This window comes from Adiantum capillus-veneris, chromosome 17 (assembly GCF_014529385.1).
Source record: "Adiantum capillus-veneris isolate H3 chromosome 17, ASM1452938v2, whole genome shotgun sequence".
NCBI classification, from domain to species: Eukaryota; Viridiplantae; Streptophyta; class Polypodiopsida; order Polypodiales; family Pteridaceae; genus Adiantum; species Adiantum capillus-veneris.
The window spans coordinates 35,439,359-35,466,013 of NC_140947.1; the positions used below are offsets into that span (position 1 = coordinate 35,439,359).

The 26,655-nt window shown below is 43.7% G+C and overlaps 1 protein-coding gene across 3 annotated transcripts; it reads left to right on the forward strand.

Moving 5' to 3' along the window:
* The first annotated feature begins 422 nt into the window (after window positions 1-422).
* LOC147437054 (uncharacterized) lies at window positions 423-24,871 on the forward strand. Of its 3 annotated transcripts, none has more exons than XM_086485831.1 (7): window positions 423-619; window positions 7,532-7,726; window positions 8,407-8,489; window positions 22,319-22,469; window positions 22,754-22,948; window positions 24,026-24,127; window positions 24,322-24,871. In XM_086485831.1, the coding sequence occupies exons 2-7, from the start codon at window positions 7,604-7,606 to the stop codon at window positions 24,583-24,585; spliced, it is 918 nt and encodes a 305-aa protein (XP_086341957.1). In that variant the 5' UTR covers window positions 423-619; window positions 7,532-7,603; the 3' UTR covers window positions 24,586-24,871. The 3 variants fall into 3 exon arrangements, with proteins under 3 accessions (XP_086341957.1, XP_086341958.1, XP_086341956.1); XM_086485832.1 differs by having other exon boundaries at window positions 7,573-7,726; XM_086485830.1 differs by having other exon boundaries at window positions 7,560-7,726; window positions 24,322-24,870.
* The last annotated feature ends 1,784 nt before the right edge of the window (window positions 24,872-26,655 follow it).

Here is a 26,655-nt window from a genome sequence, read left to right on the forward strand (position 1 = left end):
ATTAATAGTGTTCTACTTGGAAGAGAAAATAACCCTATGAAAATAGAAACGATGTTTCCTTGGCTGCAACAACGCGCGGATCACATACTAGTTTGTAATAAGGCTCGTTACACATTGCTACTTACACCCGCCATATCCATCGATCGCACCAATGAAACAACGACATGTAATGAGTGGGCGTTAAGTCGCTTAAACGCAACCAATTCCTTCACCCTACCAAATCCTTCCTGGTCAACGCCACATGAGAGAGAGTTTTGGACGGTGCCTTGAGGTCGGCCAAATATGGCGCTGTCTTTGCCGCGTTGTTGACAGCCAATCACAACTCGAAGCCGTGCCAAGTTGCTCTCTTTAATGGTGCGTATCACAAAATGGGAGCACCTGCTATTTGAAGACCGCTAAAGAATGGGAAGGGGCCCAAAACGATATGCAAACAGCCTAATGAAACCCAACTTCTACGTCAAAAAGCCACGGTTGTGACCTTCAGAATCTGCACTGACGATGGCAATGGCGCGACTGGCAGCAGGGGCAGCGAGGAAAGTGTGAAAGTATGGGCGCTGGTCTGAATAGGAGCGACTAACGTGCAGACGATTCGTTGCTCTGAGCGTCTTGCCGATACGAGGTCTCTCTCTCTCTCTCTCACACACACACGCGCGCACACACACACACAGGTACAAGATTTTAGTGCTTTTTGAGCGCACACGTGTTTTGTACAATTTTGTGTGTGTGGTGGGGGGGAGGGGGGGCGTCGTCATGCATGTGTGTTGCAGCGTAATTTTGCAAATGTACTCCCCCCCCCCCCCCCCTCCCCGCGCATAACCTCAGTAATAACGTGCATTTTACTGCTACATGTGTTTTTTCTTTGACCCTTTAAAATTCCATGGTCACCATGGAATGCGTTTCGACGCGTTCGGACAGGTGAAACGTTTCGGGCCTTCAAATGTTTCGCTCATCAAGTGGAACACATGCCATTTCACTAACAACAAGTTACTATAGTTTTAGGTTTCAAGGTCTTTCAAATTACTATCCGCACACTTCTATCCCATGTTTCGCCGTGTTCTAACATTAAACTGAAATGTTTCGTGGTGAAACACCACGTTTCGAGGGTGAAATGTTTCCGCCTCGGTTATGTTGCCAGTGAGTGTCTTCTGTAGTGGGCTAGAGTAGTTTGAAAGCCTGCAGAGTTGCTTGATGAGTAGGATGCAAGAAGCAATGAACTCATAAGAAAACACATTTCCTCTAGTTCTAGTTTCAGCAAAAGTTCTTGCACTACTTGTATGCATGGCTCTAGATGATACCATCTCGCACATACACCTGCATGCTTTGATGAGATTGGGTATCGTAGGATTTTTTCTCTATTTTCAAAAAATTCCTTATGGAAGTGATGGATAGAGTAATTTTTTTCTTTGAAGTAGCAGCTAGCCATTAAGCTAAAAAAATCATAAATATGGGACGTAACTGTGGAAAAGCTTGAATTAGTGCAATAGAGTACTATATTGGGCGAAAAAATAGCTACCAATCACCTTAGGTATGATCAACATAGTATGTGTCTCTTCAGGTCTTCCCATCGTGAATGCACACTCCTCTGCTTGGGTACGTGTTGCTGAAGGTAGGTCACATTTTCGCACATTGCAATTGTGATCCAAGGTCTTGGGTAGATTTGTGTAGCCTTGCTTTGGAGTCACGAGCCTCTTCGGAGGTTTCCTTCCCTCCCTATATTGATCTATTGGTTTTTAACTCTTAGCTTTGTGCTTCCTTGAGATCTTGAGGGTTTTTTTTCACCATTGGTTGCTGGCTTCAACTTTCATGTTGTACTTTGTAATTGGTAGTGTTAGTCTTTTCACGATATTTTGTGATATCAATAGGGTCTAAGACGTACTTTTTTTGTGTGTGAGAGAGAGGAAGAGAGAGCACCTCAACCTCTGGAGGTTCCTAAGCAATAGGCTGACTTGAGGCGGTTCCATATATGGCCGGAGTAAACTAACATGGAAAGCATTATGGATCCTCCAATTAGGCGGCAACTTTAATCGGAACGTCACATCGTTCACGTCTCGCCTTCTCAAACTTGAGTAAGTCCAATTGATCAACTGTTAAGTCCAAATTCGTTCTGTGTTTGTCTGCAGCTTTCTTGTGTTTTTCCTAAGAGCGGAAAATTGCTCTCCAACTTACCCGTAGGCCGTGTCTATATCCCGGACAAACTCATCCGTTGCAAATATCTTGTCCTTAGTTAAAAGAATGGTTGGAAGCAAGGCTTACCATAAAGAATCTCAAAATATGCCTTTCCCGTAGACGAATGTATGGTATTGTTATGCGCGCACTTGACAAGGGGCAAATACTTCTCCTAGTCAGACTGTGTGTTCTATACATAGGATTTCAACATATCCAATATTGTGGAATTGTCAATCTCACTCTGTGAAGAAAAGTTCAACTTCATGCCAAGGTTATCACGCCAAAAATTTCTTGTCATATGAGGATCTAGATCACTCACAATAGACTTGGACATCCCATGATGCTTGAAAATCTAGGCTAGAAAAATCCTAGCTGGAATAAAGTGAGCTTTGATCGTTTTCCTATCTGGAATAAAGTGAGCTTGTTTGCTAAATCTGTCCACAATGGTCCAGATCGCATCATTTCAAGTCTGAGTCTCTAGGAGATCCATAATAAAATCCATGGCAATACCCTCCTAAGGTTGATGAGGCACAAACAAAGGTTGGAGTAACCCAGGCGTCTTATGCCAATTGTACTTGACTTTTTGGCAAACAAAACATTCCCTGACATACTAATCGATGCTTGCTTTAAGGCTTGGTCAAAAGAAATATCTTTCCAATGCTAAAGTCGTAGAGAGAATACCCCGGTGACCCTCAGAAGGCGAAGCATGTGCTTCTTCCATGATTTTCTTCCTCAATGGCACCGCCACGCAAATTGCTTGGTGGTGATAGAGGTAACCATTCGAATGGAATAGGGATATTCATTCTCTTTGTTCTTTAACTTGCTCCAAATGAAGGAGAAGTCCGGGTCGTTCGGATACAAGTTCGTAGCTTCTTGAGAGGAGAATCCATGGCCTCTTGCCAGCTCGAGTGAATCTCGTCAATTGGGTAATCCTTCAGATGCTGTACATTTTTCGGGTTCTGGGAGTACTTGATCAATCTTCTTACACACTACTCCGCTCTGGCAAAATTCTTCGCTGGAAATTTGTCCAATCTCCGTTTTTTTCTTCAGTTCTTGCATCGCGTTTCATCTTTTCTTCACTTCCCCACAGAGGGGTGTTGTTTTTGTCAGATTATCCGCGAGAACCCATGTGTGCTGCAAAAGGAATTTGATCCTCCGTAGAAGAATCTTTCTTAGCTCTGATACCATTATTACAGGCTTGGACACTCCAAGTGAGAAAGCAATAGCAACACACGAACTGAAACTGCAAAATCATTGAACTTTGTGTGTGTGTGAGAGAGAGAGAGAGAGAGAGAGAGAGAGAGAGAGAGAGAGAGAGAGAGAGAGAGAGAGAGAGAGAGAGAGAGAGAGAGAGAGAGAGAGAGAGAGAGAGAGAGAGAGATCATTGAACTTTGTGTGTGTGTGTGTGTGAGAGAGAGAGAGAGAGAGAGAGAGAGAGAGAGAGAGAGAGAGAGAGAGAGAGAGAGAGAGAGAGAGAGAGATATGAAATGAAATGAAATGTTATATTAACGTCTTCAAAAGGCCAAAGTGACCTATGAGACCTAAAAGTTACAATGTGGTGATCTGATACAAAGTCCGAGTAACAAAAGTAACAAAATGAAATGAAAATGACAATGACAATATGACAAAATGACTAAATGACTACTATGGAATCCTAAACTCCAAGGTGTGAACTAATCAGCTAGCTGGGATAGCTAAAATCACAAGAGATCCAACATCGGTCGCTGGCGGATCTCATCAATCTCCTCCATGGTGTGAGAGAGAGAGAGAGAGAGACGGCACGACAAATTTCCGCGCTTAGACGCACTAGCCCCAAAGGCTATTGTCACGGAGACGGGCACTACGTGCTAACAAAAAAGAACAGATTGAACAACTTTAAGCACTTCAAATAACAACTGAACTGAAAGAGATGCACGACACGAGACGAGGAGTGGCGGAGTTCCAACTTTCACCCCAAGAGAGCACTGGCCCCAAACGCTGGTGACCCTTTCGGTATTTCCTTATATTGCTTGAACTCAATACAACACCGGTACTCCATCCTTTGCACCTTCACGTGGAAGCATACTAGAGAATGAGCCCTTGGCTCATATTTTAAGGCCCTTGGCCTCTCAAAAGCAACTACTTGAAAAGCTTCAAGTTCTAAAAGCATCTGGCCCAAAAGCAGGCGCTGAAATCAACCAACACAAATTATGAAAATCCGTGCAGGTGCCATGTCAACAGCCAACGGGATTTGCGGCAGTCTGTACAGCATATCAACGCAAATTGCGAGGCGTCCATACAATTTTCACGTCATCATGTGAAGTTGGTGGGAACTCTTTTTAAAAAATTAGGCCACATAGCAAGTCTTTGCAAGTTGGTAAAACTTCTTATGCCGCTTCTACTTCTTCTGGTACTTCTTCCTAGGGTTTGGGCCCCTCCGCCGGAATCTGCAGGTTGTTTCCGTTCTTCAGTGGCTTGACACGTCAGCAGTTTGTGACAACTGGCGTCCCTTTTGGTATTTCATTATTTTCATGTCGTAACGATACAAACCTTGAGGGTCCTTTGCTCTCAGACTTTGTGTCTAGATGTTCTACAGAGTGAGGCCCCAAGGGCTCTTATAAAGAGTACAAGGGTTGCCCAAAAGAAGCTTTTGACTATGAGGGCTTTAGGCCCCTCGGCCGATGCTCCATAAGTTCCTTAAGTTGCTGGGAACTAGTGTCACAAAGTGATGATGTGGCATGCCCAACTGGAAGAGAAATGGCCAAGTGGACAAGAGAAACTGAGCCAACCAATTGAAAGAACTTATGAAGCATCGGTCGTGGGGCTCGAAACCCTAAAAAGACCAAAAGCTTGAACTTCGAGGATTTTCATAAAAGGAGTTGATATGCTGATATGGCAGTCCGTATGGACGATAACGTGGCAGGGTTGTACTGATTTGTCGCGTTTTGTGCTTATGGTGCCACGCGGCAGGTTGTACAGATTTTCGCAAATTTCGGTGGTTGCTTTTGGAGAGCCCAACGCTAGCTTTTGGGGCTCTGCTTTTGGGCATCTCTTGTAACTTTAAAAGAGCCCTTGGGCCTCTCACTCTGCATAGCATTTGGATGCAGAGTTTGAGAGTAGAGGACCCTCGGGAGTTGTACTTTGCAGTGATCAATAATAAAGAAAGACCGAAAGGGGTGCCAGTTTTTGGGGCTAGTGCTTTTGGGCGTGGAACTCCGCCATGCTGTATCGATTCTCTCTCTCTCTCTCTCTCTCTATTATAATAAAGTTGAATGGTTTTGAAGTTTTTCTTTGTGCATTGCTATTGATTTCTCGCTTGGAGTGTCCAAGTCTGTTACAACTAGGATTTTCAAAAATCCTTAAATCTTTTTAGGCCACTCGGCCAATCTTTATCTATCCTTTAGGGTTCAATTTCCCTTGTCCACTCGACCATTTCTCTTCCAGTTGGGCATGCCACATCATCAATTTGTGATACCATGGCACTTTTTACTCTCTTTAGGAGAGGTTTTTTAGCCCTGGCTTTCAGTTTTCTACAGTTTGCCATGTGGCTACTTGTATCTAGTTTTTATAGTTTCGAGCGTGTCACCTTTGGGCCTGCTTTGTACTCAGTGATGTACTTGCCCTCAGAATCAGCACCATTTGGGCATTCTGATTCCAATAGAAATCAGCATCTTCCTTTTTTGTTTAAAGTTGAGTACTTGTTTTAAGTTTTAGCCAAGTAAGTTGCGTCAACTTATTTTGCGCATGCCTTTTCTGGAAACATTTTTAAGTTAATAATGTTTTGTTTTATCTAGTTTTGCTTCGTAGCAAATAAAGCGATTTAGTTTTTTCTTGTGTCCCTTGTTGTTTTATAAGTGCTTTATTCCCTCTTACAATTCGTGAGTTCAGATTATTCTGAACTTATGAAGGTATATCTTTCTTTGCAGAGAGAGAGAGAGAGAGAGAGAGAGAGAGAGAGAGAGAGAGAGAGAGAGAGAGAGAGAGAGAGAGAGAGAGAGAGAGAGAGTCAGTCACTTCACTTGCGCTGCGTGGACATGCTTCTGCTATAGTGTAGCATGAGTCTTAGTTTAGGATTGAGCCTGGCACCTTTGTGAGCCTCTAGCAGGACGTGCGTGCCCAAGCCGGTCATAGTTGCATACCCTCTCTTGCATAGACTACAGTACAACCATTTCAGCATACAGGGATTTTATTGTGTGAACCACCTCTTATAGGTCATTTATTTATAAGTGACTTTTGGAATTCTTTTTAAAAATCGTGAGTTTGTTGGAAAACTTGCCTGACCCAGCCTATAATTCTTATTAAAGAAACCCTAGCGCTGGGAGAGAAGAGCAGAGGAGCAGAGCAGTAGAGCCTCTTAAGCACAGTGGCTGTCCAACGATTTTGCCACCCATTACGTCAGCGTTTTCAGCCTTAGTACCTCGCCGTCATCATCGTCTTTGGATGATCAGCTTTTAGTGCTTAGCCTCACAGATCACCCCATTCCTCGCAGCAAAAGACCAGCGTTTTCAGCGAGAACAGCAAGCGTTTTTAGCTTTGAAGACCCGGCAGATTTCAGCCCTTTCTCGTCATTGGTTGCAGATCTTTAGCCATCGACATCGCTAGCAATATCGGCATTGAGCCGTAGCATCGTCGTCGTCGTCGACATCGTTGTCGTCGTCACAGTACCCGAACACCTAGTACCCCTTGTGCCTTGGTTCGGCATAAGGATCCATAGACTTGTCCAGAACCTCGTCGTCGTCGTCATCGTCGTCGTCGTCATCGTTGTCGAATAGACCCATCAAGAACCTCGTTGTTCCTGTATACATCGTCAACATAGATCCACAGAACCTCGTTGTCGGCATCATCGTCGTCGACATAGAACCCATCAATACTTCGTCGTTGACGTCATCGTCGTCGACATAGAACCCAACAGTACCCCGTCGTCGTCATCATCGTCGTCGACATAGTCTCAGTACCTCACTACTCGTAGTACCATCAGTACCCAGTACCCAGCATCATTAGCATTAGTTAATAGTACCCATTAGCATCAACATCACAGCATTTAGTCATTGTATCAGCATTCTGCAAGAATAAAGAAAGTACTTGCTAAGGCAACGTAGTTACAGAGCAAGGGGGCCCTTGAGGGTTTGGGACCTGACATTCGGTGTCGTCTGTTTTCTCTCTCTTGTGTCTCTCTCTTTCATTCAGTTTAGTTCAGTTCTTTCAAGTGAAGTAAAGTGTCCCTTGTGTGTGTACGGAGTACTAGATCCGAGCTAAATCCTTAAAACACTTCCGCTGCATCTGAGAGAGAGAGAGAGAGAGAGAGAGAGAGAGAGAGAGAGAGAGAGAGATGGGTCTAGCAAGCAGATGCATTGTTTGAAGGCTCAAGATAATGTTTTCTTTTAAGAGTCTCAAATCTATCAACACTGCTGTAGCAATTGGAAGCAGAATAAGAGGGACGAAAGGCTAGGGAGGCAAGATGGCGGATGTGGCAGGGCAGCTGTTTGCCTTTGAGTATTGCAATGCTAAGCTCAAAGGTAGACCCACCATGAAGAAGACCAAACAGTCTGGTTCATGCTTTGATCAGACCCTTCCTGTCAAGGTATGCTTTCTCTCTCTCTCTCTCTCTCTCTCTCTCTCACACACACACACACACACACACACACACACCACACACTTAGACATAATTTTTAGGGCTTATACTTGTTTGAGCACCAAGTTTTTATAATGATAAAGATATTTCTGGATATAAAGGTAAATTTACTGCAGCACTCAACAAATTCTCTACAGACAACACACAAACACAAACAATAAAGCACATGCGAACACACACACACACACACACACACACACACACACACTTAATCATAATTATACTTGTTTGAGCACCAAGTTTTATACCGATAGAGAGATGCTGTGACTAGCTATCATAACTATCACTCGGTTTCACCAAAAGTTGTTGATCAAAAGTATTCTTCCAGAACTTTAGAAACATAAGTGCAAGCACTAAATGCAACATAATCATGTGAATGCTATTTTGGATAAACCATAGGAAACAATTTCGAGGTTACAAGACCTTGGGACCTCATATCTTTATCCACAGGTTAGGGCGCTTCATATTGTGCCGATGTGGACATTACAAAATTTTACAAAATTCTATCACCCATTATAAAACCAGGAGATGTGTGTTTGATAAGGGGTACACAGGGTCTTGAAGAGGTGTATTTTCACTGCTTAAGCAACGATCCTTGTAAGGTTAAACTGTGTTTCTTTTTTCCTTAGTTATCAAGAAGAGCAGGCCGCCATGTGTTGTGCCGCTTAACCGACAAGGAGCTTCCATACTACTCTTCAAATGGAGAATACAGGTTAGTAATTATGACTAGTCAAAATTTAAATTGTAGTCACAAAGACAGTTATTTGTCTTCATTATGTAATATTGGAAATTTGCGTGAGGTTTGTGCATTCATTGTAGAAAAATTTTGACAGCTTGAGCTTGCAATGTCACCCTGTCAAGCCCCTAGGCCACTAGAGGTTTAAGATACCCCCAGAAGTTTGAAATGTACCTCCTAGACTGCATTATAGCAAATGTTCAATGCGATGTCTGACATAGTAGTGCAAAGCGGTCAGAGAGAGAGCAATTTTGGATAGGTTTTCTATCAGGCAAGCATTCACAATCCTCAAGCAAAACCTTAAAGGTGTGTCCTGAAGATTCACAAATGTACCCACAGAAGATGTCTTAATGTGGCTATAAAATTTTGAAATTGTGGCCGGGTGAGCACAAGGCTTTGGAAATGTGAACTCTATTAGGCTTAAGCAGGTGTGGCTGCAAATTGGTTGGTGAACAGATGGAGCAAGTTAATTACAAATGTTCACTGCTGAAGGAATCATCCATTAGAGAATTTTGCTCATAAAAAGTACACATATAGCCCTTCAGTATTTAAAATCTCCATGTTAACACAAATTATTATACCCAACTATGTTCTCTCTCTCTCTCTCTCTCTCTCTCTCTCTCTCTCTCTCTCTCTCTCGCGTACACGTGCTTGTGGGAGACCAGGTCATATGGAAGCTATACACACATGCAAGGTTGTGCATGCACACGAAAGCAACCAGAGGAGCCGTAGAGACAAGAAGCTCCATAGTAGACTTTTGCTGCGGGTACCTCAGGAAGGATGGGATCGCAAGAAGAAGAGAAGCAAAGAAAAGAAGGTGAAACGATTAAGGCAGTCAAAGGTGCCCTAGCCTTCCATGGTGTATAGGTGCAAGGATTTCACAGCGACATGGTCTCTTCTTCTTCAGCAGTAGTATCTGCTTTATATAGGATCTGATGGTGCTCCCCTCCTTTCTCCTTGAGATAGCTCTCATAGGGACGAGATTCCTCTTGTACTGATGACAAAGAGAAGAAATTTCCGCCTCTTGTATCTGGTCAGATTGTATATCTGGGTTTGAGCCCTTAAGAGAGAGAAAATACGCAAGTTGTAAAAAGCCCCCAAATTCCATACTCTCTTGAATTTTATAGAGCGCTCTAAACTTAAAAGTTTCATGTTATGTTATATGGCATTTGTTGAGTGTGTGTCACAAACCAGTGACGTGGCAGCCCAGATACACACACACACACTGCTGGCTGCAGAATCCCGTAAAACGCGCTGCAAAGCTGACGTGGCAGACCCGTGAATTGCGGCGCAGAATCTGGCGGAAAAAGCGGGTGATGACATGGCAGAACGTACGGAAAACAGCAGTTGTACGGACTCTCAATTTTGCGCTGGGAAAAAGCAAGGAAATCCTACGCAATTTTTGGAGGAAGCTTCTTGAAGCTTTGCTTTATTTTCATGGAGCTTTTGATTTTCAGCTTTTGGGGCTCTGCTTTTTAGCATCCCTTGTAAACCTTTATAAGTGGTGGGCAGGACTCCCACTCTGCAGAGCATCTGGACGCAGAGTCTGAGAGTGAGACCCTCCCACTTCCTTGTACTTTGAGCACAGATGTAATACAAAAAGAAATATCGAAAGGGGCGCCAGTCTTTGGGGCCAATATCTGTCACGGGGACGTGGCAACTGTTAACTATGTCACGAGGACGTGGCAATTGCTAACTTTAGTTGTTGGTTTCTTTCCAAGGGGTTTTGTTTTATTTTTGAGACCCTCTTCTTGAAGTAGCAAACGGTCGGACTATGGTTAGCCAAAGTGGGGTCATTGGCCAGCCAAAGCGGAATCCTTTGCTACATAGGCTACATTTCAGTTCTGGGTGTGGCTGCAGTGTACAAAGAGGGTCAGATGACCTAGAAGAATGCAATGGCAGAAACTCTTAAATTTTAGGGACTGCTATTTTTGGACAGCAAAATGTCTTCGCGTCATTACGTGCAGTTTGACATGGGGATCATTTGGTTACTCTGTGGCCAAGTCAACAGAGGTTGCAGGTGAGATATTTTTAGACCCGAGGGTCTAAAGCGGGAAAATGCACAAATGAGTGACACTTGGCACTCTGAGGCAAGTTTACTACTTAAAGAGAAGGCAAAAACGTGATTTTCAACTGTGAGCTCGTTTTTGAGTGCTGTCACAGGTGGGAGAGCTTCAATGGAGTGCTTGCTTACCCTCTATGTACAGTGAGGTGCAGGATGTCATGACCTGCATACCTCTCACTGCTCTCTCTCTCCCCTATTCTTTATGGTTATGCCCCTCTAGTGGGCTCATCAGATTGACCAATGTACAGTTGTGTGGGTTCATGCGCGATTGCCGAGGCAAGAGCCTCTTGCACATGTACTGGATTAGCTAGCGGCTAATCCCCCGCAGGTACAAGTGATTCGGAGAGGTTTCACGTGCGAAATCTCGTCCGATTCAAGGGGCAAGTAGCCCTACAGGTGCGGGAGCTCGAGGACTTGCTACGGATGCGACCGCACGCGAAACGGAGCCCGAAACAGTGAATTACAGCCTGCTGTGTATTTTTGCAGGTTTAGGGTTTTGGCCCTAAACGGACCCTAATACCCCCAGGAGGTTCGGGGATGCGAGGGGACCGCTGTACAGGTGGTCTGGCGCATTTTCAGGGCAGAAAACAGAGAATTCAGCGTGCTGCAGATTCTCGCCAGGTTTTGCAAAGTGTCCGTATGCATCGGGAAAGTCATCTAATGCATGGGGATACTGACTGTGAAGGGTCCTAGTACAGTTGTGCTACCGAAATCGGGCTAGAACAGAAGAAATTCAGCCCAGATTGTGCGGGGCAGCTTGTAGGGAACCACAGCTTTTATTCCCTCTTTTAAAGAATAAAGAAATACCGAAAGGGGCGCCTATTTAGGGGCCAATCTGGTGTCTGACTCGCATACAGATGCATTCTAGCATCTGTATCCCATTCCCCTCTCTTGTGTCATTATAGCACAGGTAGAATAGACGACTAATAATGGGTGAAAGCTACATCAAGGTTTGAAGTAAAGTCTACCGCCCTTTTTGAAGTTAACAGGCCGGTTACACGTGATGTCTCAGATAGTGATCAATCAAATTTATCTGTGTTAGATAAAGAAATGTCAGCATTTTTGCAAAAGTTTAGTGACTGTTTTTCTGATTCATTACCGTCGCAATTGCCGCCAGACTCCAGAGAGACCTGAGGACCATCGGATAGATTTGGTGCCAGGGTGTAGCCCACCAAATAGACCTACCTACAAGGTTAGTGCGGCGCAGCAGAAAGAGATTATGGGCCATGTTGAGGAGTTATTAGAGAAGGGGCTGATTCAGCCTAGTTCTTCACCCTTTTGCTCCCCAGTGCTCCTAGTGTAGAAGAAGGATGGCTCATGGCGCATGTGTATTGATTACCGTGCGTTGAATAAGAATACCATCAAGAATAGGTTCCCTATTCCTAGAATTGATGATATTCTCGATCGTTTAGAGGGTGCTGTAATTTTTAGCAGGATAGACCTTAAGAGTGGGTACCATTAGATTCGTATAAGGCTAGAGGATGTGCACAAGACTGCGTTTAGAACGACATTTGGTCTTTATGAGTTTCTGGTGATGCCGTTTGGGCTAACAAATGCTCCTGCCACGTTCAACAGAATGATGGACCGGATTTTCCGCTCGCATCAACAGTTTGTTGGAACGTTCTTCGATGACATGATAGTGTATTCGAAGAATGAAGAGGAGCATAGGCGTCACTTGACCATTGTGTTTGAAGAGCTGCGCAGTCACAGGTTACTTATCAATCCTAAGAAAAGTGAATTCCTCCTCGAAGAGATCCACTTTCTTGGCCATATAGTCTCAAAGGATGGTGTTAGAATGGATCCCGCAAAGGTTGAAGCTATCAAGACATGGCCAGACTTGAAGACTGTGCATGATGTCAGAAGCTTCTTGGGATTGTGTTCCTACTATAGAAGGTTTATCAGAAATTTTGCAAAGATAGCATCGCCTCTTCACGCATTGCAAAAGAAAGAGGTCACTTTCAGATGGACCCAAAAAGGGATTTCAGCTTTTAGTCTCTTAAAGGAAAATTTGACTTCAAATCTAGTTATTGTTTTGCCAGATCTCAAGAAGTCATTTGTGGTCCAGTGTGACGCGTGTGGCAGTAGCATCGGAGCAGTGCTAATGCAAGATGGACGGGTAGTAGCTTATGAAAGCCGAATTTTGCAAGGGCCAGAGAGGACTATGCAAGTCTATGAGAAAGAGCTCTTGGCCGTGATTCATTCGCTTTCTAGCTGGAAGCACTACCTCTTAGGTGTTGATTTTGTTGTCCAAACAGATCATCAGACCTTGCGATACTTCTTGACACAGTCAAAGTTATCCGAAAAGCATATGCGATGGGCAAACATTCTTTCCATGTTCCACTTCTAGATTATGCATGTGGAAGGCAAGAAGAATGTTGTGGCTGATGCGTTATCAAGAAAGCCACAAATTTCAGCTGTGTCAATTTCTTATCATCATGAGTTAGATGACATGAAGGAACAATATACTGCTGATGAAGATTTTGCAAGGATCTTTGAACAGTTACAAGAGGGGCAACATCACGAGCACTACCTCCTCAGAGATGGTTTTATGATGATGCATGGGAGACTTTGTGTCACTAGGCCACTGTGACATAAGGTCATGGAAGAGAGTCATGTCCCACCGTATGCAGGGCATCGTGGCATTGATGCAACAATTAAAGCGGTAGAGACATTCTTCTATTGGCCTACCTTGAGGAGAGATGTGGATGCCTTTGTGCGAGCATGCATAGTTTGCCAAAAGGTCAAGTTTGACAGGCAAAAGGCACCAGGGTTGTTACAACCACTTCCGATTCCGGATAAGCCATGGGAAAGCATTGCTATGGACTTTATCTTTGATCTTCCAAGGACGCCAACAGGGAATGATGGTATATGGACCATTATCTGCAGGTTCAGCAAGTAGCCCCATTTTATCCCTGTCAGGAAGAAGATAAAATCTGATCAGATGGCACGCTTGTTCATGTACAATGTGTTCAAGTACCATGGTATGCCACAATCAATTATCAGTGATCGTGATCCTCGCATGACCAGTTTGTTCTGGAGAGGATTGTTTGAGAACATGGGCACTACGCTCAAGTTCTCGTCTTCGTTTCATCCACAAACTGATGGAAAGTCAGAAGAGGCTAATTCTACTGTCTTAGATCTGCTGAAATGCTATGTGTCAGATAATAAGGGCAAGTGGGAACAGTATTTGCCTATGCTTAAGTATGCGTACAATAATACGGTGCATTCGTCTACTGGCAAAGCACCTTTTGAGATTGTTGAAGGCGGTAAAAAGGTTCCTCCCATTTGGCATACAAAGGACAAGATCTTTGAGGCAGATCGATATGTTGAGAACATGGATGAGATGTATAAGAAGATTAAAGTTGCCTTGGAGAAGACTCAGGCAAAGCAGAAAAAGGCTGCTGATTGTCACTGTCTTGAATTGCTACTATCACTTGGTGATTAGGTTCTGTTAAGGTTTGAAAAGGCAAGGTTAAAGAAGATGAAGGGCAAGGAACGGCTCCTAAGCTCAGCATGCGTTACTATGGGCCTTTTCAAGTGCTTGACAAGATCAACGATGTGGCTTACAGGCTGAAATTGCCTGATGCGTGGAAGATTCATAATGCGTTTCACGTGAGTCTTCTAAGACCCTTCGTGGGTGATGTGCCAGAAGATATGCCAGATAAGGATCAGCCAGAAGTTGAGGAACTTGATGAGATCCTGGTACCTGAGCAAGTTTTGGCACATAGGGACAAAAAAGTTAAAGGACAAATTGCAAGATGCTATTTGGTGAAGTTCAAGAACTATCCGCGTATGGATGCAAAGTGGATGGAAGAGCATGAACTATCAAAGTCACCAAATGTATTGCAGCTTTACCTTGAAGCCTTTGGGTTACAGCCTACTTATACCCCAACCCAACGTGTGCAAAGGAGGGGTAATGATAGAGCTAGTACATCAAATGTACATATGAATTCAGTGTAATAGATGGAAATGACAAAAGTATGAAGGCCTCATTAAGTCATTTGTATCTATATGTTATGACCTTTCTTGCGGATACATGCGATGATAAAAGAGTGTTAATAGCACAAGATCATTAGTGGCGTGTATTTATGGTATGCAATCGAGGACGTTTGCGATTTCAAGAGGGGGGTATGTCACGGGGACGTGGCAACTGTTAACTATGTCACGAGGACGTGGCAATTGCTAACTTTAGTTGTTGGTTTCTTTCCAAGGGGTTTTGTTTTATTTTTGAGACCCTCTTCTTGAAGTAGCAAACGGTCGGACATTGCATGGCCAATGTGAATGGTAGTTTCACCCGTAGATGGGTAGTGGTCGGCACTGGAATTCGCATGGTAAGAGGATGTCTAGGCTCAGAACAAGATCATATAGGTCCCCCGTCGCACTTAGCAAGTTGGTGGATACTAGGAAGTGAACTCAATTAAGGCGTAAAGTCAAGGTGGGACTACCAACAAAAAGTATCCGATAGTTGGGCCACATTGCACTTTTGGATGCGGTCCCAATGAGGATAGATGGTCAGAAGACCAGTGGGAGCCCAACAGAAGCATCTCCTAAAATTTAGGGAATTGCTATTTTGGCCGTGAAATGTGTTCCCGTCATTACCTCCGGTATGACTAGGGGAACATTTTATAACTCTGCCGCGAAGTCAACTGACGCGTCGGTTGAGATATTTTTAAGCGGCGAACCGGAAGCGGGAAAATGCTTGAAAATGCTCCAAGTGTCGATTTTTCATGAACTTTCCTCTTGCAGAAAAATGGGCGCTGATTTTTAAGCTGGGAGAGGCCTTCACTTGCATTCTGTCACACAGGTTAAGAGCTATGGAGTGCTTCCTTTCCCTCTCATGTACAGTGTGGTGCTAGGAGTGATGCCCTGCACACTACACACTGCTCTCTCTCTCTCCCCCTACGTGCAGTTATGTGATGCCCCACAAGAGGGCTCCTCATTTGACTGATGTACAACTGTGTGGGTTCATGCTTTTGTGCTGAGGCAAGAGCCTCCTTGAGTAGGAACAGGGGTAGCTAGCTGCTACTCCAAAGCAGGCACTGGTGAGGGTCATAACCTCACCATACAGGTGTAAAATCAGCGCTGTGTATGCGCTGTAATTTTACTGTTTTTCAGCCATACGGACGCCAGAACCTTTGGGAATCGTTCCCCACTGGCAAAGGACAGTTAGGGGACTGTTTGGGGCTGAAAACAGGGCAAAAACCAGTAAATATAGCGTGCTGAATTTACTGTTTTTGGGTAGGAATCAGAGGGTATACGCCAATAGAAGCGAGTTCCAGTAGGGGAATTGGTTTCGCGCAAGTTTAGGGGTTGTTATGTTGCCGAAATTTGGCCAAAACAGGCGATCTAGTGGGATACAGTCAAAGGATTCCCAGGACTCTTCTTTGTACTTCACCCTCCTAAAGAATAAAGAAATACCGAAAGGGGTGCCAATTTTGAGGCCTACAGGTTGTCGGCGTCTGCTTGGAGCATTCTAGCTTCCGAGCCGTGTGTGTGATTAAGTGTTAATTCCCGTTACAGGTCTCCTTTGCGAAGTGCTCTGTGTGTGTGTCTAAAGTAAAGAATTTCGGGTGAAAGCCAACGCCTACCGCCCTATGGGTCGGTTTCAATATCTCTAGGCACGGAACTCCGCTGGGCCGTGTCGAATCAATTGTGAACTGTGAACTGTTTTGAAGTGAATCTCTGATGTGTTGCGATAGAATCTTGACTTGGAGTGTCCAAGTTTGTTACAGTGGTATCAGAGCGCAAAAAGATTCTTCTTCTACAGAGGATCCGATCCTTTTTACAACGTGCACAGCTTCTGGGAAAGAATCTTCGTGCCTCGACCCCAGACTTATTAGCCACTCCCACCCTTCATACATCGCGCATCGGGCGCGCTCCCGTCTTCATCGCTCTGTCTTACAGGGCATAAAGCCATTAAGAATCCCAGATTACACATGGGTTCTCATGAAGAATTTGACAGAGATGACACCTCTCAGTGGGAAGGCAAAGAAAAGTTGAAGATCCGGCGCAGGAACTAAAGAAAAGAATGAAGATTTGGGCAAATTTTTTTTTTCAGACAAATTTGCCAGAAAAGGAGTACAAATGTCAACTGTAGATTGGCATATGTGTGAACAGATTGATTAAGTACTCCAGGGACTCGAGATGGGTGATACACCTGAAGAATTACCTGATTGATAAGATTTACTCGAGATGGCGTGTGGCCATTGCTTCTCCTCTCAGGTAGGGAGTAAAGCCGACAACCGAGTGCAGAAAAGTAGAACCTGTACTCGCTGAAAGACATGGACAAGCAAAGCAAAAAAAGCAAAGCTTCAGAAAGGGCAAGAAAATGGCAAAGAAGCCTAAATTTCGCCCAGTTTTTGATAGTTCTATAGAGGACTCGTCTTCGAATAGTTCGGACTCCAATGATCATAGATTTTATGCAAAGAAGAAGAATTATTATAAAGCCAACCAGTATGATTTTCTGGAGGATAAAAGCAAGAAAGTCTGAGAATTTAAAGAAGGTGGACAATCAATTAAATTTGACACTTTTTTTGGATTCCGAGATGCTTCGAGGGATTTGGCCTTCATACATCAATTTGACATAGCTTTCTTTGGAGGACATTACTCAGAGCACTCCAAGATTCGGAGGGCTACCTCTTACTTTAAGGGAAATGCTCGAACATGGTGGTCCACTCTTCTATTGAACAAGAAAGCGCCAGTTAAATGGATGAAATTTGAAAGGCTTTTTATTTCTTCTTGGTTGACTCAGGAGTACGAACGCGACATATGATGTAAGGTGCAGCGGAAGTGAATGCTGAACTTTGCTCAAGATGAGTGCTCCAAATTGTGCTCAAGGGTTCCTTTTACTTATAGAAGGGAGAGCCTTCCGTTCCTTTAGTGAGAGAGTGCAAATGATCACAAACAAATTGGATAAACACTGGGAATGAAGGTGCTTAGATTGAGAGATAGAGAGAGAAGAATACGACACCAGATGTTGTCAAACCCTCCTCCGAAGGCCCCACTCTCTATGGCGAGAGCGGTCTACTATTGATTGCACAAATCTCTACAATGCTATGGACTTGCCGACGATGAGGATGACGACAAGACGGGTGAAATCTGCAAATCTTTGTCTGTTGAATTCTGACTCTATGTCGGTGATGACGGCGATGACGACGATGCAACGACGACACGCTGCAAACTTCGGCGGATCTGACCGTGCGGCGAGGATCTGCTGCGGGAAGGTGAGGTCTGCGAGGTTTGGGGGTTCCACTGCGGAGTCTTGATGCTGAAAGCTGAAAACGCTGATGCTATTCTGGGTTCTGTCGCGAAGAAACTGCAAAACGTTGGGCTGCTCTGCTGCTCCAAAAACGCTAGGCTTGGGGGTATGTTGCAAAAACGCTAGGTGTCCTGCTGTGTCTTGCTGTCGCCAAGTTGATCTGCAAATGCAAAACGCTGAGTGATCTGCAAGCAATGAAAAACGTTGGCTGTCTTGATCTTTGGTCTTTGGCTGAAAACACTAGGTTATCCGCCCGGGGGGGGGTCTTGCTGAGAAGGTGCACTGTTGGATGTCAGGTCCTTGCTGCCTCTTCTCCCCAAAAGTGCTAGCGCTAGGGTTTCTTATATACTCGCATGGCTAAATTGCCCTATCCAATTCCCAACAAAAGTCACTTAAAAATAATAAGTGAAAAATGGCTAAAATAGGAAAAATAGGTTTTCTGCAATATAAAATGCTCCTTATGGAATCTGATGGTAATGTTGATGATCATGCTGTGTGCAACCAGAGGATATGCATCTACTCTAAGTGTTTGGACATGCACGGTTTGCGAACAGACTCACAAAGGTGCCAGAACACTTCCTAAGCTAGGCTAACTGAACTGAACTGAACCCATGTCGTGAAGTAGCTTGTCCACGTATACATAGGGTTAGATGTGCACATGACATCCCCTCCTTTTCAAAGTGAGGTACTGGTACCGAACTGTATGGCGTCGAGGGAGATCGCCAACAGCGTCTGGAATCTTGGAAAGAACTCTTCGTCGGCCCACTTTGATGTGTGGGTCATGCTATATTGGAACTTCATAAAGGTCTGCAACGTTGGCTTCTTTGGGCCGCGCCGAAAGCGACACAAGGTCATCTGTGGCTCCTTCAATGCTTCAACTTCGTCCATAGTCACGCTTCTACCTTCTTCAAGAATCTCCGAGGATGAAATTGGTGAAACCACTTCCAACACAAAACCATAAACATACCCATTCCATGTAATGTGATTGACAAAATACTATTCCTTCGAAAAAAGTGTGCATGCAATGCAGATGAACATATAGACGGAGTGCCAAACCGTTCATCAAACACACGCAAATGATGGAGTCGAATCGTGACTTTCTGATCTAATTGTGGCAAAACACAATGGAAATGCCTATGCTTGATGCTCGATCTTCCTTGTGCTCTTTCTACGTCTGTGTCGTGCGAAGGAAGAGACATGGAATGTGACTTCCTTGAATGCATACTTTTCAGCTTTTCATGAGAAATCCGCATACATCCATGCTCATTCATGAGTGAATGCTCAACGTACAATATGGCATGCCGTTGGAAAGGGATCACTTAAAGATGCTGACTTAAATACAGGAAACGATCACGAATGAAACACTTGAACAATGCGTGCTGACTAATCATTCACACATAATACTTCCTGTGGGGGTTCTTTGAACCTCGACTCGAGAGCCAAGATCGGTTCTTCGCGATCGATCGAATTTGCCTGTGGGGATGCTGTGGACCTCGACTCGAAAACCAAGATCCATCCTTCGTGATTGATCAAATTTGTAACGAGGTTAGCTTCACTAGAAAAAGCATCAACTAAACCATCATCCTGGTGAACAATCACATCATCTTCCTGCAGATCATCATGCTTGTGAGAAATCACATCTTGATCATGCAAATCATCATGCTTATCATTGCCATCCAAATCATCATGCTTGTCATTGTCGTGCAATTCTTCATGCTTATCATCATGCAAATCTTGTGTGTCATGCTTTGAAGAAGAGGAGACTGAGAGAGTCTCCTTTTCTCAAATCTCTTGCATCTGTGCCTGAACTTGAGAAAAGAGTCGCAACATCTCTTTCATTCTGCGATCAAATCTTGCTTCTCTTTCGTCGCGCTCACGCGCTATGGCTACCATTCTGTCTTCCTATTTACGCTCTATGGTTGCCATTATTTCGTCGCTTTCTAACTTCCTGTCCATCCTCATCTTGTCGAAAGCCTCCATAGGAGCTCCATAGGAGTTAGTGCAATCCTTGGTGTAGATGGGGAAGGGGGGAAGCAATATAAAGAAATACCGAAAGGGGCGCCAGGGTTTGGAGCGAGTGCTCTCTTGGGGTGGAACTCTGCCACTTCGTGTCTCGTGTGCTGGCATCTTTTTCAGTTCAATTTTTTTGAAGGGCTCAAAGTTTGTTCAGTCTAATCTTATTAGTTGTCACCCGCTGCCCAACCATTACAGTGGTATCAGAGCTCCAATCGTGTGCTTTTCTAAAAGCATACATGTCCTACCAAGAACAGACAGAGCACAATGGTGTATCTGGATTTTGTACCTGAAATTTCTTCTCGACGAGCTTCGCGACATACTTTCGCGGCATCCTCAGCAAAATCTCTTGATGCTGCAAAGTTTTCAACAGTTTTTGAATTACATTTTTCCTCCTTTAATGCCCTGAGTGATACCACCTCCTCCGGCACTAGAAAGTACAAGAGCCTCCAACCGACAACCTACTCAGCCTTTTGTTCCAATTGGGGGAGTCTTTAGGAACATGGTTCAACCGTCTATTCTGTGCAACTGCCATTGTCACCACCGTTGTCACCACCTTTCCCACCACCACCGCATTTCACGGTTACATGCTGACGCGGTAGACCATAGGGACTTCCGCGAATTGCGCTGCTGACGTGTGTATAGATTCCGGATTTTGTGCTGGTAGCTTTTGGGCGCCAACTTTTGGACGAGATGCTTTTGGGTCTGATGCTTTTCATGTAAACTGCTTTTAGATGGCCTAGGGGCCTTTAAATATCAACTATGGGCTCGCACTCTTGCATTCTACCATAGGCAGATGCAAAGCAGAGCCACAAGAATTGTACCGAGTTTAAGCAATGTAAAGAAATTTTGAAAGGGGCGCAAGTGCTCTCTTGGGGTGGAACTCCGCCACTCTGTGTCTCGTGTGCTGTGCAACTCTTTCAGATCAGTTGTTTTGAAGTGCTCAAAGTTAGTTCAGTCTCTTCTTTTCTGTTGGCATGTGGTGCCCTCCTGTTACAGAATGACCCTCCCGTCACAGAATGACTAAGAAAGACACTTTGGATGACTATTGCCAGAGGTTTTGGGATATCTATTTGCCAGCGTCCTCGTTTCGGAGGATCATTTTAAAGGACCAGTTTTGTTGTGGTTTGCCAGAAAAAGATTCAAGGGTATTGTTTGTAACAGAAGTTTGACTCTAGTTAGAGACTTATGGGATATACCAAGCAAGGTTTTGGTATGCGTGCCGGCTCATTGACCTATCTTATGGACAAGCTGGTTTCGACCTCAATGGGGCAAGAGTCTTCCAGGGAAAAGAAAGAACCAAGGAAACTGGATGAAAGTTATCAGAAAAAGTAAGGGAATCAGTTGATAGTGCATTCGAGGGTTCTGACAAAGCAAGGGAACCTATTGATGGTTGAGATTCGGATGATTTAGTCTGGTACATGGGTACATAGAGTCAGTGTCTACTGAATTTTCTTTTGTCCTTTGCTTGTTTTACAAGCGATTACAATTCTTTCAGGAGGGGGGGACGTCACAAGTTGGTGATGGGGCGTGCCCAACTGGAAGGAGTTGGTCAAGGGAACAAGGACTGAACCTACAGTCGTGGCCGTGGGCCCTGGGGGGTTAAAGTTTAAAAACTCTACCCCTGCCCAACTTATGGAGTACCAGCCGAGGGGCCTAAACCCTAAAACTTAAAAGCTTGACATTTGGGGCTGATTTCCGTAAATTGCGTTGACTGATGACATGACAGGCCTGTTGTACGAATTTCCGTGATTTGTGCTGGCTGTTTTCGGCAGCTTTTCACACGAGCTTTTGAGAGCAAATACTTTTGGGATCAAGCGCTTTTAGAACTGATGCTTTTGGGGCTCTGCTTTTGGGCATCCCTTGTACATTTATAAGTGCCGAGAGGGCCACTCTTTAGGGAGCATCTCGACGCAGAGTCTCGGAGAGAGTTTGACCCTTGGGAGTTGTCGAAAGGGGCGCCAGTCTTTGGGGCCAGTGCGTCTTGGCTTGGAACTCCGCCGTGCCATGTCCGCTCGTGTGTTGCTATTGATTTCTCTCTTGGAGTGTCCAAGACTGTAACATATTTTTCCCATTGATATCATTGTATACGCCGTAGGGTATGTCCCATATTCTTGTGTCATGACCAACGGTTGATTTTATATAATGCAACATGGTACAAGCCTTTTTTTTTTTTTTTGAGAGAGAGAGAGAGAGAGAGAGAGAGAGAGAGAGAGAGAGAGAGGTAGGTACATACATAACAAAGTGGGTGGGTGTGTATATATGGATATACACGTATCCACACACTTGCATACAAGCATATGCGTTTATATAACAACAATGAGTTCTTTTTCTGTGTTCATGCTTGTATCTTTAGTTTATTTGTTTCTTTAGTTTATTTGTTATAACGTGCATAACCTAGTTTGTGACCGGACCCTCACATAATCCTCGCTTTTGTCATGAGACTGGTTTCTTTCTCTCAACGTGCAGGCATCGGATCCCAAAGAAATTACCATCTGACTACACAAGGAAAGGAGATGGTGAGAAGATTAAGCGAGGTGAACTTCATAAAGCAGCCCCGAAAGCAGAACCCCCTCAAGCTGGAGCGTTTAAATTACGTGATAACCCTCCCAACACTCTAGTAATAACTTTTCTGAACTGCTAAGTGGTGTATAGTGGTGGTTTAGGTCTTAATTTACTTCATTAAAAATGAACGAAGAAACTTCCCTTGTATACATACACATTATATTGTGTGTGTGTGTGTACAATGTGTGTTTGTTTGTATGTATGTCTACCAAAATATCCACCTCTCTTTCTCTTTCTCATACTGATATATAGTAACGCCTCTATCAATCTTCTGTCAAAATTTGTTGAGCTGTTAGAAAAAGTTAATCAAATGATAAGAATGCTATATTTTGTGAACAGTTCAGAAAGCTGTATGAAAGGGGAGACTTACCGCTACAGGTTCTACATAGCAGCTCTAAGAATTCGCTTACGTGGAAAGTGGACATCAGGAAGCTAGATTACCACCACTACTTACCGATTTTCTTCGATGGAATCCGAGAAAAGGAAGAGCCTTATCGGTTTATAGCAGTGAAGGGCGTGGAGGACCTTCTCAAGGCATGGACTCATCATCAGCTCAACTGGTTCTGTTTCAAATCCATTGTTTTTCAGCCAGATAATTAGAGCCGTGGCTAGAAATGCATTGTTTTTTCTACTTTTGTGTTCAACAATCTTTGTTGTGGAAATCTAGTCCGTCTATAATGACTGGTTGCCTACGATTATTTCTTTTGAACGCTCTTAGGAGCCTTCATGTGCGGGTCGACAGAATTTGTTTTCCTAGTGTTAGATTCCCCATGACCATTAATAAAAATTGATGGTCATGGGGGATGGATGATCGTACTGTCGCAATACTCGAAGCATACGATTCAAGACCAGAAAATAATAGTGCAACAATCTATGAGAGAGTTACGTGAGCATGGATAAGTGCCATGCTTAACAACGTAATGCTGGAGTCAGCTAATGTCAAGGTCGGAAATTGCGGGGGACTGAAGATCATGGCCGTTAAATCAGGACGCCTGCAATCCCGGAATCTGACCAGCCATCCGTCAGATGTCTGACAAGTCAGCATGCGGAAAGCTCTCGCCATTCCAACAATCAGCTCAGTCCAGATCAGCAGTGGGAATGCGCTCAGCTGCCAACACGTCAGCGCTCGTAATCCCCTCGGTTTACTCAGTCACCCGTTCCAAGGGCTGACGTGTCGTGAGCAGAGCTGCCCTCAGCTATTGCTGCGCTTCCCATGCTGACATGTCAGTGGGAGCGATTCAGTTCAGTCCCAGGCCCGCTGTGATTGGCGCTGAGGTGTCAGTGATCCAGCGGTCTGCTCATCATTTTGCCAGCGCAGGCAGACCGCCGACATTCAGTGATCACTGATCACTGCAGCCCCCCCTCCTCCCGACCCTTGACGGTCGTGAAAGGACACTGAGTGTCCTCCCCATGCAATAATGGCTCCCCATGTGGAAAGGACACTTAGTGTCCTTTCCCTACACCTTAATTTTCCACCTCAGCTTTTTTAACACTAAGCGTATAAGGGGGCTTGCTGATTGGCTTGCTTTCTTGGACGACTTTGCATTGGTTAGTAGCCCTCTCGTTTTGGGGTTTTATATTTGAGGATAAGCGTTTTTCTCATGTTTGCAGGCTGGACAAGGAAAAATTCTCTCTGTGATACCGCAGCTGATCATTCCCATCAAAACCGCTCTCAATACTCGAGATCTTGCTGTCATTAACATAACCCTTCAGGTAAAAATTACAAGTTAATGTTGTTGGGTTCTCTACTGTTTTTTTCATTTTTCTCCTTTTTAAAGAGACATTTACAGTATATGTATGAGTAGTTTTCACATGTCTTTTTCTGCTTTCAAGTAAATAACAAATTGTCTTAACACAATTGGATTTTTTTTTGATGTTATTTGGCTGCTACATTATGTCGCGTGTAGCTGATGTGCAAGCTTGTGGAGTCCGAGGAAATGGTCGGTCATTCATTGGTACCCTATTACAGGCAGCTTCTTCCAATTTTGAATATATTCAAGAATAACGTCCCAAACATGGGAGACACCATCGATTATGCCCAACAAAAACAAATTTGCACAGGAGAGCTTGTTAACAGAGTTTTAGAGCTTTTTGAATCCCATGGTGGAGAGGACGCTTTCATAAACATCAAGTATATGGTGCCAACTTATGAATCGTGTGTAACTGGTTGAGGACGAGACAAGCCGCCAAGATTTTGAATACTACAAATCTTTGCATAAACTTATTAAGCCTAAAAGCCTTGCATTCAAAACCTTCAGCAAACCTACACTAATGAGCAATATCTTTGTAGACATCTAGAGTAGGTATTGCCCTCAATTGTAGGGAAAATTGCGAAAGAATGACGAGAATTGGATCTTACCTTCTATTGTCATTTCATGAAATTCTAGTTATTTGCTCATTGCCTCTTGAAAGGCACAGATTCTAAACGATCAACTTTGACTAAAACAACTCCCGCCTGACAATTTGGCACTTCGCTAATCTTCTTCACTCTTAAGTATGCTGAATTTCTATACTCTTAAGCAACATTGGCACTTGGCTATAATGTAGTGGTTCCTTCAAAAAATGGACTCGGGAGGAGTTAATTTATTAAACAAACATACCTTCAATTCATCACGAGTCCTAAGGAGAAATTTTATTTAACATGCATTCAATTCATTAGGAGTATTTTGAGTGGGAGTCAGGGGGTGCAGGTACAAGTTTTTTAGTGATCTTCAAAAGCCTTTTTCAAGCACGTATAACGACCACCTATTACACCATCTCAAACTATACATAGGATTGCAAACTTTGGTTTTATGGTATCAAGAGTGAATGGTACAGACTTCGAGCTTTGTCTCCTCATTATAACTAAAATGCAACCTTTGGTTTGATGGCAATCAGAGTTAACGATACAAACTCATGATGATTATAGCCTCGTTTTAACCACTATATTCATCGATGTGGATGAGACCCCATGCTATAACAACCTAGAATTCAATTAGTGCAAGACACAAAATATATCACAATTGCATGCAAGATTATCTAAGAAAGCAAAATTGGATGGTACAAGGCTCATTTGTATACATGGAGATTCACTTGACCCATGTGGGGCACATGGGTCAAGCGTTGTGCTGTTCCATGTGGGGCACATTGAACAGCACAACGCTATGCACAATTTTTTTGGGGGTTTATAAAATCTATGCTATGCAAACCTAACCACACTCGAACATTATGCATCTAAAAAGAAAACAATATTCCTCTTAGTTGAAACACAATGTAGATGTAGATGTATGACACCCCACCCCAAAGAGTCGGATGACATTGGGGACCCAAAAACTACATAACAACAAAGCTAGATGCTTGTTGACAAGGCACTAATAAAGGTGCTGTCCAAGGATGATCGGAAGAAAATACATCTCGAGTATCCACAAATTTGGTATGGATCATTCTTTTATGAGCATGTCTCCTAAATTTATACTTATGACTTTGATGCACACTTGCACACACACAATCCTCTCTCTTTCTCATTTATTTTATTTGAAGTCAAGATTTTGGGATTGGAAGTATTTTGAACTTAAGAAAGAATCCCTTTGTGCAAAGCTCCTCATTATCACTCTATGAACATAAAAAATCACGAGCCTCGCATGTATTGCTCAAGTTATAGTGTGGTTTTTAGTAGGTTAGGCAAGGAAAGACCTTGTGGTTGGAAGTAATACCTGAGATGGATGTCCTTAGAGCAATTCAAGAACTAGGGTAAGTACTGTAGGAACATTGCATATATTTTCTTATCATGGTTAACATAGTAGATGTACATGTTCGTTAAAGAGGTTGATTGCTTGAGTTATAGTGTAGCTTTATTAGGTTAGGCAGTGCAAGACTATATCCTTGGTAGCCATGGAAGTTCCACCCATCCTGATTGCCTTAAAAAAAAGCTAGCAACAAGGGTGACCACTTAGGGTCATCACACATATTTTCTTACCATGGTCAACTTAATGTATTAGACATGCATGCTCAGTAAAAGGCTCATTTTTGAAGGCATAGTGTGGCTTTTAGTAGGTTAGGCTAGGCAAGACCATCTGCTTGGTAGCCATGGAAGTTCCAACCACATTGGCTACCCTCCACGAAAGCCGACAACAAGGGTGGCCACCTAAGGCCATTACACAGATTTCCTTACAATGCTTATAATGTAATAGACAAGTATCATAGATAGTATACTATAGTATGCTTTGCAGAAAAAAATAGGACCACAAAATCTATATAGAACC

Bases quoted from the DNA above. Each gene is read 5' to 3' on its own strand.
- LOC147437054 (XM_086485831.1), top strand. From the start codon at position 7,604: ATGGCGGATGTGGCAGGGCAGCTGTTTGCCTTTGAGTATTGCAATGCT. The intron at 8,490-22,318 runs GTTAGTAATTAT...CTCAACGTGCAG, and splicing joins TCTTCAAATGGAGAATACAG to GCATCGGATCCCAAAGAAAT. The intron at 22,949-24,025 runs GCATGGACTCAT...TCATGTTTGCAG, and splicing joins GCGTGGAGGACCTTCTCAAG to GCTGGACAAGGAAAAATTCT.